The sequence below is a fragment of the Geotrypetes seraphini genome, chromosome 12, assembly GCF_902459505.1.
Source record: "Geotrypetes seraphini chromosome 12, aGeoSer1.1, whole genome shotgun sequence".
NCBI lineage: Eukaryota > Metazoa > Chordata > Amphibia > Gymnophiona > Dermophiidae > Geotrypetes > Geotrypetes seraphini.
Window position 1 is genome coordinate 101,450,718 of NC_047095.1, and position 22,295 is coordinate 101,473,012.

Genomic DNA, 22,295 nt, shown 5'->3' on the forward strand with positions numbered 1-22,295 from the left:
AAATGTTTTCAGCTTTTAAAACTAAAGGATGCCAATTCAAGTTATTTTTTTAGTAGCACAACTACTTGCAAATTCAAATGTATATGCTAAGTTTTCACAAATAAAAACAATTTTTGAACAGAAGAAGACAATTTAAAAATGGTCTGGAACTTCTACAGCAGTGTATCACAAACTGTGTGCTGTAGCACACTAGTGTGCCTCCCGAGATTTCAAATGCACCACAACACAATGGGGAGGATGAGCAGTACCAAAGCTTGCTGCCTGCCTACAGGATATGCCTCTCACAGTAAGATAATAACAGTCACTTAGCTTTTATCTAGCTCTGGGTCTAGCTCAATCCCCACCGACGCGTTTCACGATTTCATCGTCGGTGGGGATTGAGCTAGACCCAGAGCTAGATAAAAGCTAAGTGACTGTTATTATCATCACTTTTGCTATAAATGCTATTATACTAGGCACAAGTATCTCACAAGCAAATATAATATAAAATAAAGGAAATGAAAAGTATAAAAATAATGAAAACTATACACGCTATAAAGTTCCTATGAGGACAGCTACCATACGTCATCATAGTGTGGCAAACTGAGGAACTAGTGGTTAGTTTTCTATATATTTTCAAAAAGTTGTGGCTAATTTAAACTTTATTAATCTTTATTTATTAGTCTCACAGTAAGAGGCATGTCCTATAGGAAATCAGCTGGTGCCAGTACCTCTCCTTCTCTATGGTCCTCTTCCCTGATGACACCCACCATTGATGGCTCAGGGATCATCTGGAGGGCCTTTGCACATATGCAGACATTGATGTGATGATGTCATGCATGTGCATGACATCATCACAGCAACATCCATGCACTTCTGGACGCCTCGAGTGTTGTTTAGTGTGCCATGGCTCAGTAAAGTCTGTGAGACACTGTTCTACAGTCTCAAATAGCTTGAGATATTCACTACTCATGGTCTGCACTGAAAATCTGTGTCTATTTTTATCCAGGCTGGTTTATAAAACGTTGACCTCCATAGGCTTAATATCAACCAGAATCATTTTTTAATGTGTCTAAAAATTGTGCATGCACTCTCATCTGCCTGTCTATCATGATCTGGCCAAAAATAGCATGTATGTACAGTGTTCCCTCTAAGCTGAGTGGAAGTCATCCAACTGTTTTGCTGCCAATAGGAGTGGTGCTTCAATATTGTGTTTCAATCTATAGGGATTTGCAGGTTCTCTGGAATCCCACAGAGCTTGCCTGTCCCTCACTTTTGAAAAAGTGACAATGAAACAACACCCCCCAGTGGCAGATTGTATGTGGAGGACTCTTGCTGAGCTAAGAGGGAACAGTGGGATAGGGAGTGCTTAAAGTCCAGGTACATGCACTGTATTTTCAATGCATTGCATAAGTTGGCATCAGCTCAGTTATGGGCAAAATTTGTTTTTGCTGTTTTAGGCAAATAATACATAACATACTTAATTCTTAATGACCTGTTAATTCTTCTAGTGGTTGGTTGGTGGTTTTTGTGCTAGCAAGTGATTCTGTTCTGGTTAGGTTTTATTTTGTTTGTGTTCACACAACATGGTGAGTCATTTTTAAAAAGACTATCAAGCCATAATAGGAATGTCTATGCAATTATGTCCAAAACAGAGGTTCATCTCACTTATATTTTCAAACAGGACACAACCTGTTCAAAAATACACAAGATTACTTGTGAATCTTGGAAACACCCAGAATAAACATTCATTTTATGAACAGAAATTTTCAAATTATGAACAAAAATAAGGGTCATGAACTTCTGTATAGTAGCATTCATAGAAAATGGCCTCACAGATATCCACACAGTGCAGAGGGGCAGCTCAATGTTCATTGTAGGGAACTATAACCCAAGAGACCCAGGTTCAGGTCCCAATACAACTTTTCATGTTATAACTGAGAACTCTCCAAGAACATAAAAATACCTGCTGTACCTTACTGTACACCATTAGGGTGTGTCAATTGCAGGTGTAGATTTTTATATTTTTAACTTTACAAGCTACTAGAGATTAAAATATGCACTTTTGGAAGCTGCATCTATACCTATCTTCATAAACTATACAAAGTGAGTCTTACCTACATCAAATCATAGTTGAAATATGTAGAGAGTAAACCTCTTTTACAAAACTGTAGTATAGTTTGTAGTGCCGGCCACAGCTCCAATGCTCATAGAATTCCTATGATTGTCAGAGCTGTTACCACGCTGGCCAGTGGCAAAAAAACATGCTAGTTTTGTAAAAGGGGTAAATAATATTTATATGACTATAAAAATAGTCTGAGCTACATCTGCAGCCACATAATAGTCTTTAAAGATATAATTTACACAGTTAATTTAATGTTATTTAACATAATCTAGAGTAGCAAATCCAATGCTCATTTGATTGAAAATGGTCATGCAATGTCCATTTGACTTCACTGATCCCTATCAAATCAATTTTGTTTATTTTTTCCATTTGATCTTTAACAATTTCCAATTGTCCTTAGTTCATGTTTCATACGTTCCATGTTCCTATGTTAAGAATATTTTTACAACTTCTGATCTTCCATTTCTGTCCAGCAACATCAGCATCATAATGTCCTGGTGGCTTTGATCCATCAGCTTCACAAACACTGAGCATACTTTGGGTAATGGTCAGCTTTTCCCTAGTAGCATGGTGAGTGCCTTCTGACCTAGGTGACCATCTTCCAGCACTATATGTCAATTATTTTTCTTGGCAGAATACAGATGTAGATTGTTGAGCCCTTTTGTGCAGTATAAATTTGATATTATTGCATCAGACACAATCCTCCACCTCCAACATTGCCCATCTGCTGCTTCCCAGATGGGTAGTACATCATTAGTCTGGCATCTCTACTGAAACCTGTGATAGACTCATGTCAATCCATCTGAATGATCCAAAATGCATTAAAAAGAGAGGGAAAGAATATACAGAAAATCTATACAAAAAGGCAATGAGGAAAACATTGGAGAAATTGAACAGAAAAATGATGAAGGACCAGATATTTTAAAAGAAGAAGTCATAGCAGCAATTAAAGATTTATAAAAAAAAGTCATCTGATATCGATGGTCTTCCAGTTGATTGAAGAAGAACAATGTTCGTACCTATACCAAAGAAAGGTGATATTAAAGACTGTAACAATTACACAACAAAACAATTACATTAATTCCACACACCAGTAAAATATTGTTGAAAATAATACAATGAAGGTTCTAATCATATAGAAACATAAAAACATGATGGCAGATAAAGGACAAATGGCCCATACAGTCTGCTCATTCACAGTAACCATTATCTCGTCCTCTCTCTAAGCGATCCCACGTACCCATCCCAGGCTTTCTTTGAATTCAGACACAGTCTCTGTCTCCACCATCATTTCTGGGAGACTGTTCCATGCATCTATACTATTTCTTTATAAAAAGTATCTATAATAATAAAACCCTAAGCACGCATGCACTCCTACTTGTGTGTTCCATTTTCCGTGATCAGTAGGTCTCTGGCAGATAGTAGTATGCTTGCGCACGTGAAGGGGCATAATAAAAAAATGTCTAAGTCCCCTTTTGGCCTAAGGCCTTAAACGTTGAAAGTAGAAGCAGGGAAAATATCCATAATCAAAAAAATGTCCAAATGGAGGTTTGTTTTGATAATGGCCTGCCTCTACATTCAGCTGTTTAAACGCCCAGACCACCACTTATACCCCCACGATGTCTACACTTATACCCCATAATAAACCAAAAAAATGCCTAAACCCCAAACGTCCAACACAAGGGCTTTTAGGCGAAGGAGGAGCCAGTCCTTCACCTAAAAGCTGGATTCTGTAACCAGTGTCTGTCAAAAACAACACCGGTTACAGAATCCACCCCCACATGACATCAGGGCAAGAGGGAACCCAAGCCCTCTTGCCCCACAGCACCGACCCCCCCCCTGATTACATTCGGGGCAAGAGGGAGCCCAAGCCCTCTTGCCCCATGGCATCGACCCCTTGATTACATTCGGGGAAGAGGGAGCCCAAGCCCTCTTGCTCTGCGGCACCCGCGGCACCCCCCGATTACGATCAGGCCAGTAGGGAGCCATAGCCCTCTTGCCCCGTGGCACCGACCCCCCCCCCGATTACATTTGGGGCAAGAGGGAGCCTCTTGCCTCATGGCACCCCCTGATTACGATCAGGCCAGGAGGGAGCCCAAGCCCTCCTGGCCTCTCGCCCGCCACCCCCTACATGATCGAGCAGGAGGGAACCCAACCCCTCCAGCGCAGGTGGACCCCCTACCCGACACCCCACTACAATACGGGCAAGAGGGATCCCAGGCCCTCCTGCCCTCGACACAACCCCCCCAATGACCGCCCCCTGAACCCCTAATCGCCCCCCCACCAACCCATGACCCCCTGCTGACCCCACGACCCCCTCACCCCAAATCACACCCCCATACCTGTAAAATGTTGGCCGGATGGACGGGTGCCAAAACCGCTCATCCAGCAGGCCAGCCGGCTGCAGAATGGGGCCGGATTGGCCCATGTGCCTAAGGCCCTGCCCACAGGAGAGTCCTAAGACTCCTGGGCCTATTCTGGTTGTCCCAGGTGCCTTAGGCCTCACCTGTGGGCGGGGTTTCAGATGCCTGGGCCAATCCAGCCTCATTCTGCAGTCGGCTGGCCTGCTGGACAGGCAGGTTTGGCACCCGTCTGTCCGGCCAACATTTTACAGGTATGAGGGTGGGATTGGGGGTGGGGGTGTCGTGGGGTCGGCGGAGGGTCATGGGTCATTGGGGGGGCGATCAGGGGTTCGGGAGAGCGGTCGTTGGGGGGGTTGTGTCGAGGGCAGGAGGGCCTGGGATCCCTCCTGCCTGTATTGTAGTGGGGGTGGGGGGTAGGGGGTCTGCCTGGGCTAGAGGGGTTGGGCTCCCTCCTGCTCGATCATGTAGGGGGGTGATGGGCGAGAGGCCAGGAGGGCTTGGGCTCCCTCCTGGCCTGATTGTAATTGGGGGGTGCCACGAGGCAAGAGGGCTTGGGCTCCCTCTTGCCCCGAATGTAATCGGGGGGGGGGGGTCAATGCCGCGGGCCAAGAGGGCTAGGGCTCCCTCTTGCCATGAATGTAATCGGGGGGGTCGGTGCCGCGGGGCAAGAGGGCTTAGGCTCTCTCTTGCCCCGATGTAGTCGGGGAGTGATGTATCGCGGCAGGAGAGATGCCTCATCTCCCCTACCATGATGCCATCACTCCTCTACCCGAACTGCCACAACCCGCAGCAGGAGAGATAGGGCATATCTTCTGCCGTGGGTCGCAGCAGTTCGGGTAGAGGAGTGATGGCATCGCGGTAGGGGAGATGAGGCATCTCTCCTGCCGTGATCATTGCTGTAGGGGGTAGGCAGGTTGCTGGGGCCGCTGAGCTGATTGCAGCAGCCACGATCAGCTCAGCGGCCCCTTTTTCAGCACTTAGACCTGTTTTAACTTCGTCTAAGTCAAAACGTATAAGTGCCGACTAGGCAACCTGCCTAAGGTTTTGGTTATACCTGCTGCATGCCTAGGTGTAGGTCGGCCCACCTCCCGCCCACCGCCCGCCCTTTCCCCTCCTCTAAACACGCCTCTTTTCTCTCTGTGCGTTTAGAGGCAGGGGAAAGGCCTAAGCTGGTTTTAGATACGTTTAAAACCAGATTTGATTATGGGTTCTTGGATGATCAGGCTTTTTGATCGTCCAAATAGCCATTTAGGCCACTTTTTAGACTTTTTTTTGGTTTTTTTTGTTTTTATTATGAACCCCTTAGGGTTCTTTTTCCATTTAAGCACACTTGCGGACCGCAAGGTGATGTTGTTCAGTCTGGCCTGCTCTCTGCTCCCTTAGTGTCTTGCCATAGTATATTTTTAAGTTCAAAGATGTGGCGGCGGGGTTCATGAGAGAAGCCGCCGCTGTAACTTTAAACTTACAAATAATTCTGCCAGGGTCGGCCAGACAGCAGGAGATGAAGGTCGAGGGTATAGGGGATTCTTAGAGGGCTGGTGAAATATAATGGGGGAAGTTAAGGTGAGAGGGAGGGCCATGACAAAAACAGAAAGGGGTGGGAATTTGAATTAACATCGAGGAGGAGGCAAAGGGGAAAAGTTCAGGAAGTCAGAAAGTTCAGGGTAGGAGGGAAAGAAGGAAGAAGAGGGTCTGGTTAGTTCCTCAGATTGGAGGAGGGAAATAGATAATAAATAGCATTGTATCGGGATTGGAAAGGGAAGGAGGAAGGCCTGGGTTGAGAATTGTGGAGGTGACGGGGAGGTCCAAAGATCAAGCTTTCTCTAGGAAGGGGTGCTGCTGGACAGGGGGGTGATAAAAGTAAGAGAAAAGGGCTGCTAGCACCCATTAATGTAACGGGCTAAAAAACTAGTTTCCTTATATTACTCCAGAGCCTATCACCTCTTAACTTTATCCTGTTCCCTCTCAGTTCAGAACTTCCTTTCAAATGAAAGAGACTCGACTCATCCACATTTATATCACATAGGTGTTTAAATGTCTCTATCATATCTCCCCTCTCCTGCCCTTCCTTCAAAGTATACAGATTGAGATCTTTAAGTATGTCCCAATATGCCTTATGACAAAGTCCATGTACCATTTTAGTAGCCTTCCTCTGGGCCGACTCTAGCCTTTTTATATCTTTTTGAAGGTACGACCTCCAGAATTGTACACAATATTCTAAATTAGGTCTCACTAAAGTCTTATACAGGGGTATCAATACCTTCTTTTTCCTACTGGCCATACCTCTTCCTCTGCACCCTAGCATCCTGCTAGTTTTCACTATCACCTTTTCAACCTGTTTGGCCACCTTAAGATCATCACCTACAATCACAACCAAGTCCCGCTCTTCTGTCATGCACATAAGTTCTTTACCCCTAAGTTTTGAGTTGAGTTTTTGCAGCCAAATGTATGACCTTGCATTTCTTAGCATTAAATTTTAGCTGCCAAATTTAAGACCATTATTCAAGCTTCAGCAGGTCTTTCTTCATGTTATTGACACCATCCTAGGTGTCTACTCTATTGCAGATTTTCGTATCATCCACAAAGAGGCAAATCTTACCCGACAACCCTTTAGCAATATTATTTATAAAAATGTTAAAAAGAACAGGCCCAAGAACAGAACCTTGAGGCACACCTCAGACCGATCTCCATTGATCACTACCCTCTGTTGCCTTTCACTCAACCAGTTCTTGACCTGGCCCATTATTTTGGGACCCATTCCAAGGGCACTCAGTTTATTTATTAGACATCTGTGTGGATCACTGTCAAACGCTTTGAAAAAATCTGAATATACTACATCTAACACACTCTCTCTATCCAATTCTCTGGTCTCATAGTCAAATAAATCCATGTTGCAGAGCGACCTGGACAAACTGGATGAGTGGGCTAAAAAATGGCAGATGAGTTTCAATGTAGAGAAATGTAAGGTCTTGCACATAGGGAGGGGGAACACAATATACAGCTATATGATGGGAGGGAGGGTACTGGGGGAAGGCAACCTAGTAAAAGACCTGGGGATATTGGTGGACAAATCAATGAAGACGGCAGCGCTATGTGCAGCGGCCTCAAAGAAAGCGAACAGAATGTTGGGCATTATCAAAAAAGGTATCACTACCACAACAAAGGAAGTCATTCTGCCACTGTATCGAGCAATGGTGCACCCACATCTGGAATACTGCGTCCAATACTGGTCGCCATACCTTAAGAAGGACATGGCAATACTCGAGAGGGTCCAGAGGAGAGCAACAAGGATGATAAAGGGCATGGAGAACCTTTCATATACCGAACGGTTGGACAAGCTGGGACTCTTTACCCTGGAAAAGCGGAGACTGAGAGGGGACATGATAGAGACTTATAAAATCATAAAAGGCATAGAGAAGGTGGATAGGGACAGATTCTTTAGACTAGCGAGGACAACAAAAACAAGAGGTCATTCAGAAAAACTGAGAGGAGACAGATTCAAAACGAATGCAAGGAAGTTCTTCACTCAACGGGTGGTGGACACCTAGAACTTGCTTCCAGGAGAGGTGATAAGACAGAATACAATAATGGGGTTCAAAAAGGGACTGGATGACTTCCTGGAAGCAAAGGTACAGATAGAGGGTTACTTCACTGGACATTAGGCGAACAGGGTATGGAAGTTGTAGGTTAGGAGCACTTACAGGTCATGGACCTGGGGGACCGCCGTGGGAGCGGACTGCCGGGCACGATGGATCCCTGGTCTGACCTGGCAGGGGCAATGCTTATGTTCTTATGCCTTTGATCATATAATTCACAGGATTCCAAAAACTTCACCATTCTCTGTTTTAAAAGCATTTCTATTAATTTGCTTACAACAGAAGTTAGACTTACTGGCCTGTAATTCCCTACTTCTTCCTTAATTCCACTTTTGTGGAGAGGGACCACATCCGCCCTTCTCCAGGTCTCCGGTATCACTCCTGATTCTAGAGACTCATTGAAAAGGTCAGTCAGCAGAACCACTAGAACTTCCTTAAGTTCTTTCAGCATCCTCGGATGCATTACTTTGTCTACCTTTATTTTAGCTAGCTCCTCACAAACACAACCCTCTGAAAATCAATCAGGGTCTACATCTCCTCTATCCCTATTCACATTTGCCTTTTGTGGTCCCACTCCCAGTGTTTCATCTGTGAACACAGAAAATAAATATTTGTTAAGCAATTTAGCCTTTTATCAGCTTCTACATATTTCTCCCTTCATCTTTGAGTCTTACAATGTCACTTTTGCACCTATTCCTATCATTAATATATCTAAAAAATGTCTTGACTACCCTTTTTTTTCATGTCAGCTATTTTTTCTTCCATTTATATCTTTGCTTTCCTGACTACATGACTAGCCTTTCTTAACTTTTCCAAATATTTTTCCTTTCTTCCTCTTTCTGTGATCTTTTGCAGTTTATGTAAGCTAACCTCATATTCCTTACCTTCTCAGCTACTACTTTTGAGAACCACAGCAGTCTTCTTTTCTTCTTACTTTTATTTACTTGCCTCACAAAAAGGTTTGTCACTCTTACAATTACTCCTTTCAGTTTTACCCACTGCATTTCCATTCCTTCCAGATGTTCCCATCTAGACAATTCCTTGACATAATCCCTATCTGAACAGTTTTTTAAAGTCTAGAACCTTTGCTTTTGAATGAGCCCCCATTAGTAAAACTTCCCCTTTTTTAGATATATTGTGAATGTCTACTATTAAATCTTTGTCAACTTCTTCCATCTGTGAAGGAGGCCTGTATATCACATCAATGTAAACATATTCACTATTCCCCATTCCAAATTGATTCACAGTGCCTCTTACTTGCTCTGCAGATCCTGCAATTGTGTGGCTTTAATATGCTCTTTAACATATAACAATAAACCCCCTCATCTTCCTACCCTCTCTTTCCTGAACAGATTATAGCCTGGTATAACTACAGTACATTCTAATCATGGTTCTCCTTAAACCACATCTCCATGATCACCACTATATCCAACTCATCTTCTTCCATCACAGCTTTTAGATCCATAATCTTGTTTCCCATACTTTGAGCATTAGTATTTACCACCTTTTCCCATCCATGTAGAGGTATTCATTGAGTTACTTACCTGAGGGCTTATACTCATCTGGGGGCTTTCATCAAGCTGAATATGAATCTGAAGTTCAAGTTGGTGTCAAAAAAGGTTGAGACACAAGATACATTATTTCCAATGTTTAGATGGATATTGGAGAAAAGCAAAGAATGCCAAAGTCCCTATACTTTTGCTTAATTGACTACAGCAAAGCTTTTGACTGTGTGGTTCAGGAAAAACTATGGAGAAATCTAGCACAAATGAGAATACCCAAACACATAACTGAGCTGATAAAGAGCCTTAACTAAAATCAAGAAGCTGTAGTGAGAACAGAATATGGTGACATTAATTGGTTTCCAATAAAACATGGTGTCAGGCAAGGATGCATCTTGTCACCTTACCTGTTCAACCTTTACAGTGAAGCCATTTTCAGAAAGGCAAATTTGGAAGAAGAGAGTTTTGGTTTCAAAGTTGGTGGCCAAAATATAAACAACCTATGTTATGCTAATGATACAATGCCCACCACCAGCATCAAAGAAGATATGATGCATCTACTCAGACAAGTCAAAGCTAAAAGTCATAACATGGAATTAGAACTGAACATAAGCCAAAGATCATGAACATGGAAAATGAAGGTTTTGAGCTTGAAGGCAATAGAATAGAAGCTGTAAAGGATTTCAATCTTCTGGGCTCTTTAGTAATCAAAGAAGCAACTAGCAGGGTAACAAATACTCTGCAGAATAGCACTAGGTCACTCTTCAATGAAGGCATTTGATAAAGTATTCAAAAGCAAGGAAATAACACTCCAATCAAGGATCAGACTTGTCCATGCACTCGTTCTCTCAGTGGTAAATTTCAGATATGAAAGCTGGACAAGAAACAAGACTGAAAGAAGATTGACTCATTTGAGCTTTGGTGCTGGAGAAGGATTTTATTTGTGCCTTGGACCACCAGAAGAACAAAACAATTCTGAAAGAGATCAAACTAACTATGTCACTCAAAGCCCAAATAATTAAATTACAACTTTCTTATTTTGGTCACACTCTCAAAAGAGAAAGATCATTAAAAAAAGACATGTTTTGGAAGATTGAAGGAACCAGGCAAAGAGGGCAACCTGCAATGAGATGGATGGACATGTTGAAAACAACCATGGGGATGATTCTGGAGGATCTTACTAGACTAGCACAAAAATGGTTCCTTTTTAGATCTGTAATTCATCAAGTCAATAGGATTCAAAGATGGCACTAACACAATCCAGCAAAGAGGCCATATCTTGCTTTCTTCTATTTTGGTTCACAAGCTCCCTGCTATCCATCTGTCCCCTAATTTATTTAATGTTCCCTCCTTTCCTGATTGAACACATTACCTGTAGCCTCAGTTATTATTTTTACATACCTTTCTATGGACAGGATATGTGACAGCCAGTCTGGAACCACTATTGGCTTGCTCAGAAAATTTCTTCATTTCTGCTTTTTGCCCTGGTACAGGTAAGAGGAGGATTAGAGATTTTGGAGTTCCAGTCAAGTAATTGGATGAGTGTAGTTGCCTCAGTGTCAATGGATAGTATTTTACTGGGTCTCAAGTTGCTGTCTTAAAACTGTATCTTCTTATCTGCTTCACCTCTGATTTTTCAATATCTTCTCCATTGCATCTCTTCTCTCTTGTTCCTCTTCATTGCACAGCATAGCTTGTAGAAAAGAAACACTGTAACCAAACCAAACTGACCTTCTCACTGTAGTCATGACCATCTTCCTTACCTCTACACACTACTTTCAGTGTTACAACTAGAAGAGGAGATGCCTGGGACCTTGTGTCCAATTGTTATTTATTTTTATATTGGATGGGTTTGCCATGTAAACCCCAACACAGAACTCTAGAGACATTCTTAAGTTTTTCAGATTCTTTACTTTCATATGATTCTTGGAAATCCATGTTTTTATGAACCATAAACCTGTTGTGAACCATCTGCTATGTGACACCTGTTCTAATTGTAGCTAGAATTCTAAAGCCACAACTTTGATCTGTGCTTGTATTTGTATTTGATTACTTCATTGTTCAGCTGGGAAAGATCAGGGATAGTAGAGATTGTAGTAAATCTGGATTTATTTCCATTTCCGTAGCAGAATCCAGCATTTTTCCAATGGGACCTGCCCATTTGTTGTTACTTAATAACTTGTTATCAAAAACAGTCACTAAGTTTGCCAGTGTACAGGTTACACACAATCCACAGCAGTATCCTTTGTAGCTTCTCCTCAGCATAATGCATCACTCCTTCCTCCCAAGCAGTGTATATATTACTTGGGTCACCTCCAATAACTTGAAGAGTTTTCTGTGCACCTCTTTCTCTGCCATGCAACCAAATTATCAGCAATTATTTCTACATGAGTCTTCTCTTTAGTTGCTTAACACGAAACAAATTCTACTGATACCTCCCTCCTAACGCCATATAACCATACCTAGATTTTGACATTCTCTTCTGCCTTTCAAATGACACTGGTATTATCATGATGACCATCAAAGAAAATGTACTTGATGGCATTCTGTCATACTTATTCAAACTGTATATCCAGTTTTTTCATAATTCTCACCTGAGCCCTCTTCACCTTGTTGTGATCAATCACCAAAGCAGCATCCAAGTAGGTGATGAGTCCTGTATCAATCCAGGCAGCAGTAGCAATCTCTGTTATCTCTCTGAGTCCAGTATGGTGTCTAAAACTGGCAAGGGTTAGTTTGATGTTATTCTCCTTATTATATTGTGTTCTCTTCCTAGCTTTCTCTAGAGCAACAGGAGCTTCCTCCATTGGTTATTCTCCCATGTCATCTGAATCTCCTTGTTCCACTTCAAGTACAGATATGTTAATTATCTCTTGGTTTTCTGCTCTTCCTTTTTTTTACTCTTCATTCTCTGTTTTTCTTAATCCTCCTTTCTTTTTGCCTGCCGTTCCTTCTGTAGTTCTCATTTTCTAATCTCAGAGAAGCTGACTTGACCAATCAGATGAGGTTCAACACTCCCAACTTTCTATCTCTGATCTTTTATAAAAGCTAACTCAATCACATGAATCTTCTTCCCTCTGCTGCAGTATGTATTCCAATTGTGTGTATTCCAATGACACAGGCAGAATTGCATTTGACATCGATAAAACTCTATTTCACACTTGAAGGTAAGTTTGTTGAGCTTCTCTATAAATTTGTCTTTTTTTCTCCTTCAGTTTTGCTCTGCCTAAAGAAACTTTGCTGGCTTATTTCCACATGGATTTAAACTTTGCTTTAATCCTAACATGGCTGTTTATAACAGGACAATTCAATTTTGGATTTGCTTTGTACCACTGATCTAGTAGTACAATTACTGACCAATTCATCAGTGATGTAATTCCATCTGTTTTAATCACTGATGTCTCTGAAATGCAACCCATATCTTATGAGATCCCTGACACTTGGTAGTTTAGCTACAGGTAGTTCTGCCTAGTTCAACCAAATGTTATAAATGAGTCCAAATGTACAGTCATGTTTTCCTTTTGGACATTTTCAATATTAGATTATTGCTATGATGAAAGTATGTTGAAAACCTATAAATAAAACAAATGTGTTAGTGCCAATATGGGTAAATCTAATATAATAAAATGCTAGGCCGCGCATGCGCACTCCCATCGCGTGGGTCCATTTTCCGTGAGCTGTAGCAACCCATAGGAAGTGCGCATGCGCGGCTTACGGTTCTTTGAAAGACGCAGCAGTGGCTACTCTCACGATCCTCGCCTGCGTCGGACTTTCGTCGCAGGTGGGGATCATGAGAGGAGCCACCGCCACGTCTTTCAACTAAAAAAAAAAATACGGATGTTGGCCGCGGCGGCTGTCAGCGGCTGCAGGCCACGGCAACTGTAGCCCGCCGCGGCCGAGCATGGAGACGGGCTGAAATTTTTTTCAACTTCTCAAAGATGCTGCAGCAGCTCCTCTCAAGAGCCGCTCCTGCGTCGGAGAAGGCGGCAATCGTGAGAGGAGCTGCCGGGAAGTTACACTGCTGGGGGCTCAGGCTGTTAGGTCCGTACAGGCTCCTCTCGCGGTAAATAGAGTGAGAGGGAATGCTGCGGCTGCTGGACAGGGAAGTAGGGAAGGAGATAGGAAGAAAGACACAGGGACAGGGGCAGGGAGAGAGATAGAAAGACAGACAGACAAAGGGGGCCAGGGAGGGAGAGAGACAGAAAGAAAGACAGCGGGAGGAAGAGAGACAGAAAGAAAAAGACAGGGGTATGGATAGAAACAGAAAGAACGACAGACATATATTCTATCACCAGGGGGAGGAAGGGATACAGAAAGAAAAGAAGAAAGACACAGGGACAGGGAGAGACACAGAAAGATAGACAGACAAAGGGGACCAGGGAGAGAGGCAGACAGAAAAAGACAGAGACAGAGAGAGAGAGAGAGAGACGGAAATAAAGACAGACAGACAGACATATATTCTAGCACCCGTTAATGTAAAGGGCTAAAATACTAGTAAGTAATATAAATTGGTAATCAAAGCACAAAAGGAATTCATATGCAATGTACACACATAAAAATCTATTTTGCATAAATTACCAAAAGTTCCAGATATGAAGGAGTGGTGAACAGTTCTCATCCCAACCAAGAAGGGACTGACATTCCACATATTCACCCCTAAGTTCAACTCACCTGGTACATCATGTCTGAGGTTTCTGTAACCTTTCCTAAAAAATACTCTGATGATACTTAGGTCAATAACATATTACAAAAAAATTAAAATTAACTGTGCCATTTTTTTCATTAATGTGTTTTAAAAGTATGACATCTCCAAACACACCCTAGAACCCATTTCAATAGCATTCAGTCTGTTTCAGTATGCCATCTCTTATGTCCTATGGGGAAACTACATAATCCTTCATTGTCCCAGTTAGAAAATAATTACCTGTATATACAGTAATATGTAAACTACAGTATTTTGATTGTAGCCTTATATATAAAATCCCATCACCTTCCCCTTTCCATGTAGCTGTCATAGAGCCTGGAACCCCTTTCTGGTTTTACTTTCAGAAGGGATGGATGTGGTAAGTAACCACTGGAGGATTAAGGAGGTGCTATGCTTTAATCCATTCAGTGGTCAACTGCGTATTCAAAGCACCTTTTGGTAAACTAGATGTGACTGAAACAGGTCTAAATTAAAATGTTTTATGATTAAGGCCACCAACCATTTTAGTGACTTTCCTTTGGGTTGACTCAAACCTGTATATATCTTTCTGAAGGTCTGGTGTACAAAATTCTACTCCATATTCTAAATGAGGTCTCACAAAGGGCATCAAAACCTCCTTTTTTTTATTGGCCATACCTCTTCCTCATTTTAAACTTGGTCATCTCCTCCCCTTTGGTACCAGCTGTTAGAACAAAAATAAACTGAAAACTAGGATAAAGTCTGAAAATTCTGAAAATGAGCTGAAATTATTTTTGTCAGAAAATAATATAACAACTGTCAACCATGGTTGCTGAGAGATTTTTTATTGCTTTAGTTAATAAGATGTAGTTTCAATTATAACAACTATTACTTCAATTATAACAACTCATTCTTGGTCTTTGAAGATCTTAAGTTTTATTATATTTTCAGAGTTAAAGTTTGATGCCAAATATCTTCCGTTGTTACAACATGTTTAGAAAATGTACAAAGTCAATTAATTATTCATTTTTATCTTCATAAAGAAGCTCTTTTTTATGCCTTGGTCACCAGTTGGCTGGACTACTGCAATACTCTATACAATGGATTGACACAGAGAAAAGATGCTGAACATGGAGGGAGAATAGGGACAGAGGCATAGAGAGGAGATGGAGGACAATACTGATCACGGGAAGAGGGTAGGGGACAAGAGGGAAGATGCTGAATATGAGGGAAGCAAAAAGACTAGGAAACAGAGGGTAGATGCTGGATAGTAAAGATAGAAATGCAGAGAGAAAATGGATGGTTGACATGGAGTGAGAAGTGTAAGGATGGAGGTCTGATAAGTTCTGATCCAGGGCATCAGAACACAGGCAAGGTCAGCACACAGGCAGTTCTGAACCAGGCCAGACCAGCACACTGCTCTAGGCCCTGTGTACGGATCTAGGCCTCATGTGAGGATCTGAACCCCTGTGAAAGAATTATAAGCCCCTATGAAAGAATTATGAATTATTCCCATTCCCTCTCCCTTCTTGCCATGCAGCCATTCTAAGTAAAGGAAAATGCTAGCATCTTATCACAAGACCCCTGTCACATATTAACCTGACACAAGTTTACCCTTATCCCTTATTCCTTATATGGGCAACAATCAGACTTTGCCTGAACAGGCCCTGAGGTAAGGCTAATCAAGAGAGCTTAAGGAGCATGCATTATAACCTTTGGACTGTCACATGCTTATCTTATTTGAGCTATCCTTATTTGGAAAGGACATCAGCTGACAGGCATTGCACTGTCCACGTGTTAATCAGGCCCTTGTCTAAGTGCTGAGTTGGAGGGTGATCACAAGGTAAAAGCACAAAGTAAAGGGAAGGTGATCACAAGGTAAAAGCATGTATCTTTCTTTGTATCCACCAATGTAAAAGCATGTACCTTTGTACCCACCAATCATGAGATGTGTAAACGAGGGAGTTACTATGATGTCATTAGCTTAGAAGCATAATAAAAAGGGACTCAGAGCTATCCCCTGGCAGTGCCTCATTCCCGATTCTAAGACTGCGTGTGTGTATTTCCTTTGTGGCATTCCTACAGAGAAGATACGAGTATTTCAAATGAACAGGGCACCCTGGAAAGTCAGGAAAAGCAGAGAAAACAGACTAAATTGAATGGAAAAAAATAAAAACCTCAGACTACAAAGGTAAATCAAATATTTTTATTTTTCATTTATGAAATGGACCATGGCAGCTTAGGGGAAATTTGCATCTCTGATATATTGCATTTCCATTTCTGTTTCTCTGGTATTTCTGTGTATGCATTGTCTGATTTCTTGAGGTTTTCCTTCATATCTCTATTACTGATCTGTGGACCTCTTTCATATTCATTGTGAGCAGGGTATGGATTTTTTCATGTAGTTTCTATGTAGAAATCGTGTAGCAGTCCTCTTTGTCCTGTTTTCTCACTAGATGGTGTATTAGTGTTTTAGGTCCTGGTGTAATATTTACAGCACTATTTTTTTCCATATATAAGATTGTTGCGCTTTGAGTTCTAGGAGTTAACATTGTTATGGTATAGTAAGAATCTAATTCCTGAATGGGCAGGAGATGCTATGCCATTGATCTGTATTTTCATTTTTTTCTTTTTTACCTTACTTTATGGAATATGTTCTAAATGTGACCTGAACTGGTTGCTGAGAAAACAGGATAATGGGTTTGATAGATATTTTTTCTATTTTAATATAGCTGTTCTTATTTCAATAAATGAGATTAGTTACTAACATATATTAAAGTAATATTATACATTTGCCTTTTAAAACACATTAAATGACATCATTCATTAATTTAAAGTAATACACTTCCCCCTCTGTATTCACTGTGATACCCGCAAATACAGAAAAAAACACGAATAACTTATTCATGTTATTTGCTGCTTTCTATTAAAAACCATCGTGAATATGGTAAAACCACAAATAACATGGTGGGAGACCTGACATGTTCCTGAAGGAGAGACAAAACACAGTGAAGAAAGTGCTGGGAATCAGCAATTTTCTCTGTAAATGCTTGGAATCAGTGATTTCTCTATGCAAGCTGATGTAATTTGGAGGGAGGAGCCAGCAAGCTAAAAACTGTGAATAATCGAAACCACAAATGCTGAAACCACGAATATGGAGGGAGAAGTGTAATGTTAATTTATTGCAACACTATATACGTGATTGAAAGCTTGCAAGTGACTGCAAAGTACCTCTTTATTATGCAAATTGAATAACACTGCTTCTGTTGAACTTTACAAGCAGTGTTATTGGAGAAAAAATAAGGTCAACATTATGCTTGTATCTTCAGAGCACCAGGTCATTAGCCGGCTCTTCATAATGAGTAGTTTTATTATTGAAAGTTATTTTCATAAACTTGAGGAGTTCATTAGCCAACACCTGGATCCAATGTCTTAAGTGTGTGCTGTGGATTGTTTGATTTATACAATATGGGGATCATAATCAAAAGACAAAAATGTCCAAAAATTGGCCTAAGTCAGCACTTGGACAAACATTGTCAAAATACGTCCAAGTGCCAATAATGAAAACAGGTTTTGGGACGTATTTCTAAATGACCTGGGCCTTCATAGTGCTGCGGAATGACCAAAGATAAACGGGGTGTTTCAGAAGGAGTGTTGAGGGTAGGAGTTGGGCGGGACATGGGCTGGCTTAAACTTAGTCGTACAGCATGTATAACCGAAAGTTATACAGCCCAGGATTGACTGAACTTGGACGTTGTGACTTAGACCATTTAAACATGGTCTAAGTCACAAATACCCACCTAAAGTCACCAGATAAGCACAGAAAACACATAATATAGACCCCCCACATACTACCCCAGTGATCACCGACCCCCCACAACCCCATTAAAATCATAATCACACATTTAAAATTCAGCCTCCAGACCATCATCACTTGGCAGCCTGACATAGGAAAGCCTAGTCATCCAGCACAGAGGTGGCTTAAGCTGTCTTGGGGGTGAGTTAGGGACCCATGGAGAGGAGTATCCATGCCCATAAGCTCCTGTAATCACTGCATTGATATTGAAACATGTGCACTCCCCTATACACCCCCAAAACCCTTTTGTACTGGCATATAAGTGGCTCCTGCAGCCATAAGGGCTATTGGGGTGATAGATAAGTGGGTTTAGGGGATTCTGGAGGTGATAGGGGGGTCTCACCATGACCTATAAGGGAGCTGTAGTGAGGAGAAGACATGGCACCCTTTTTGTGAAGTTCACAGCAGTGCCTTGTAAGGTACCCCACTATTTAGGTGCCATGTCTGGGTATTCAGGTCCATCACTTTGCAGACCCCTCCCACATCTAACAGGGCTTGTTCTAGGCATTTTTGACTTGGATAAAAAGTTGGACGAAAATGTTGCATAAAGCTGTACGATTTAGTGACTTGGACAATCAGATCGGCAAGATGTATAGTTAGACAATTTTCGAAACAAAAAAAATTTTGGACGTATTTTTCAAAAATGTGTCTTAGGCTGTTTTTTACTTTGGATGACTTGTGACTTAGATGAAAACGGACTTAGACGTTCCTTTCAATTATGCCCCTCCACATATATATTTTATATTTAATTCTATTTTTCACCGACTTTGAAAGTGCTTTGGTAAAAGTTTTACTATGTTTTTGGTTGGCTAATAGGAGTAGGAGATTGCAGCACTAAGGTGGGACTTTAAAATGTTCTGTGTCACAAGACAAGGAAGCAGTACTGTGACTGGTTACTGGGAAGTTTCAAAGGCTCATATGAGTCTAAAATTATACACGAGCAGCTGATATTAAAGGTGAAGCTTAAAGAAGATAATTTGGCAAATACTGAAATATTGCAGAAAGCAATTCAATGTGCTGAGGTTTGATCTGTAATAAGGTTTGCAAGAGCTCCAAATGGCCCCTCTCAGCTTAAAGACTATGATTTCCGCTTTGTTTGGTTTTTTTTGCAGCATGTGGGGGCAAAAAGGGCAGGGTGAAGTAGTTTGCCAGTTGATCATTGTGAGCTTCAGCTCTACCCTGGACGGCAGTGGCAGACTACCTGATTTATCAGGATGATGGCCTGCTCTATAAGATCTTCCTCATTCTCTTAGGATTTATTGACTTCACTGCTGATGAAGTGGATATGACTTCATTTTTAACCAAGAAGATTGCCTTGCAGAGGTACTGAGTCCATAAGACCGGGTGTGAGATCTTTTTGAAGCCAAAGCTAGTCATGAATTATGTGGCAAGGACTGTAAGAATTAGCTGATGTGTGGAGCTGCTATCGGGTCCCAAGAGGAAGACAAATACTGCCTCGATCTGCTGCCCCTGCAGGCATAGATGCTGTTGGGCTTGATTTATCTGAAGGGAATTACATTTTCCAGTTCTAAAGGTCATTGGTGACAATGTGATAAATCAGTCTACCCGGGTCAGGGGTGGAGGGTTCCTGGTGACTGGTGATAAAGGTAACTTTGGTGCTGTCTGCCTTGTTGTCCTGCATTGCTTGCTTATTGTTTATATTATACATACAAGTCAAAACTATATTATTTTGGATGTAAAGTGCTACAGTTTTATCATTTATCATGCAATCTCCATAACGTAGTATTATTCTAGGTGCTAAGGTTATCAATAGAGATAGATTTAGATATTAATTTTATATGACTATTAGAAATTAACTTATTTCATATCTATTACTTTCTATTGATTATGCTGATATTTACACCTGCTTACATGTTATGGATATCATCCATATTCCTGTGAGGTAGGTTTTTCTTGTAATGTCCATTTTCATATATAGCTACTATTTAATATCTTCATAAATGATCTAGAAACAGGGACGAAGTGCGAGATAATAAAATTTGCGGACGACACTAAACTATTTAATGGAGCTCGGACTACAGAGGAATGTGAAGAATTGCAAAGGGACTTGAACAAACTAGAAGATTGGGCGACAAGATGGCAGATGAAGTTCAACGTTGAGAAATGTAAGGTATTACATGTGGGGAGCAGAAACTTGAGGTACAACTATACAATGGGAGGGATATTATTGAATAAGAGTACCCAGGAAAGGGACTTGGGGGTATTGGTGGACATGACAATGAAGCCGACGGCACAGTGTGCAGCGGCCGCTAAGAGAGCGAATAGAATGCTTGGTATAATCAAAAAGGGTATTACAGCCAGAACGAAAGAGGTTATTCTGCCGTTGTATCGGGCAATGGTGTGCCCACATATGGAGTACTGCGTCCAATATTGGTCGCCGTACCTTAAGAAGGATATGGCGTTAGTCAAGAGGGTTCAGAGGAGAGCGACGCGTCTGATAAAAGGTATGGAAAACCTGTCATATGCTGAGAGATTGGAGAAGCTGGGTCTCTTTTCCCTGGAGAAGAGGAGACTTAGAGGGGATATGATAGACTTATAAGATCATGAAGGGCATAGAGAGAGTAGAGAGGGACAGATTCTTCAAACTTTTGAATAATAAAAGAACAAGAGGGCATTCGGAAAAGTTGATAGGAGACAGATTCAAAACAAATACTAGGAAGTTCTTTTTTACCCAACGTGTGGTGGACCCCTTGATATGCGCTTCCAGATGATGTGATTGGGCAGAGTACGGTACTGGGGTTCAAGAAAGGATTAGACAAATTCCTACTGGAAAAGAGGATAGAGGGGTATAGATAGAAGATTACTGCACAGGTCCTGGACCTGCTGGGCCACCGCGTGAGCGGACTGCTGGGCACGATGGACCTCGGGTCTGACCCAACAGAGGCATTTCTTATGTTCTTATTATAGAAATGGAAATACTGCTCCTTCTAGAAGCTGATATGGAGTATTTTTATGTTGAATTATTTGTTTTTTAATTAATTTACTATTATTAATTTTTAGATTTGTGGGTTTATGGTTTGATCATTTAATCATTTTATAGAGCAAAGTAGTTTAAAACAATATATGAGGTTCTGAATTAGTATATAGATATATATAATATTTTACTTTTAAATTTTATGGTATGGTGGTATTTTATTGGGACTGAAATTAAATTGTTTATACTACTTAATATGTAGAGGATTAATTTGGGGAAAAATTTAGGGTGTATGGGGAGGATGGTAATCACCTGGTTTATAGATTTGCATACAAGCTTTCATGTTATGTGATGGAATGGGTTTGGGGAGGGGGTAGAGGAATTTTAAGGTTTGGGTCCTGGATGGGTGTGGAATTATTATATATTTATTTGATCAAAGGGGAATTAAGTGATTATTTAGTATTAAGTATTAATCAGGTAAAATGCAGTTAAAATTATATTCATCCCATTAAGAGGAAAAAGATACTAAATTTTTTGAAACAGCAGCAGGCAGATATTTATTTCATTCAAGAGATGCATTTATCATCAATTGAGGTGGCCAAATTGGAAGGGGGTGGGTAAAACACTGTTTTTTTAGTACCAGCAATAGGAAAAAATGCAGGAGTGGCTATCTTGATTAATAGGAAATGTTCTGCTACATTTGGTAACTTTCGGGCAGATCCTATGGGTAGATGGCTCCATTTGAATATGACTTCAGGAAATGATGCCTGATGCTTCTCAATATTTATGCTCCTAATTCAAATCAGTTTTGTTCACTCTACACACAGGGAAGGTATAATAACAAAAAAGTCAGTCCAAATATGTATATGAAGTCAAAATAAGACCTGACTATGCTGTGAACCAGTAGCGAGAGAGTGAAAATTATTTTGTAAAGTATGCTCAGAGAAGTGACTCTGAAGAGGGGGTGAAAACCCTCTCTTAGGGTAAGAGTTTACCGTCCAGTCATTGCATAAATAGTTCATATAATCACTCTCTGAGAACTAGTAAAAATCATAAAAAAATTTTCATCTTGATATTCATCTTGATCTTGATGTTGTTTGGAACATTTGAATTCCTCCTGCAATCGATCATCTCATTGATCCTGCAAACGATCTTCTCATTGAAATGCATTACAGCTTAAAGTGTGCTTTAAAGCTTGCCATTTGGGTCTCCTGAAGCAGACCACGAAATGGGGCCACGTTGAGACCCACCAAAACAAGTTCATTTTTATAAGATA

At 41.1% G+C, this 22,295-nt stretch overlaps 1 protein-coding gene across 1 annotated transcript in view; it reads left to right on the forward strand.

The window, feature by feature from the left end:
• LOC117346187 (vomeronasal type-2 receptor 26-like) overlaps positions 1-22,295 on the forward strand; it is a 62,794-nt gene that overhangs the window by 13,599 nt on the left and 26,900 nt on the right. Inside the window, exon 3 of the mRNA XM_033915589.1 lies at positions 12,342-12,416. Within this exon, the coding sequence (XP_033771480.1) occupies positions 12,342-12,416 (75 nt within the window). The remainder of the gene's footprint in view (positions 1-12,341; positions 12,417-22,295) is intronic.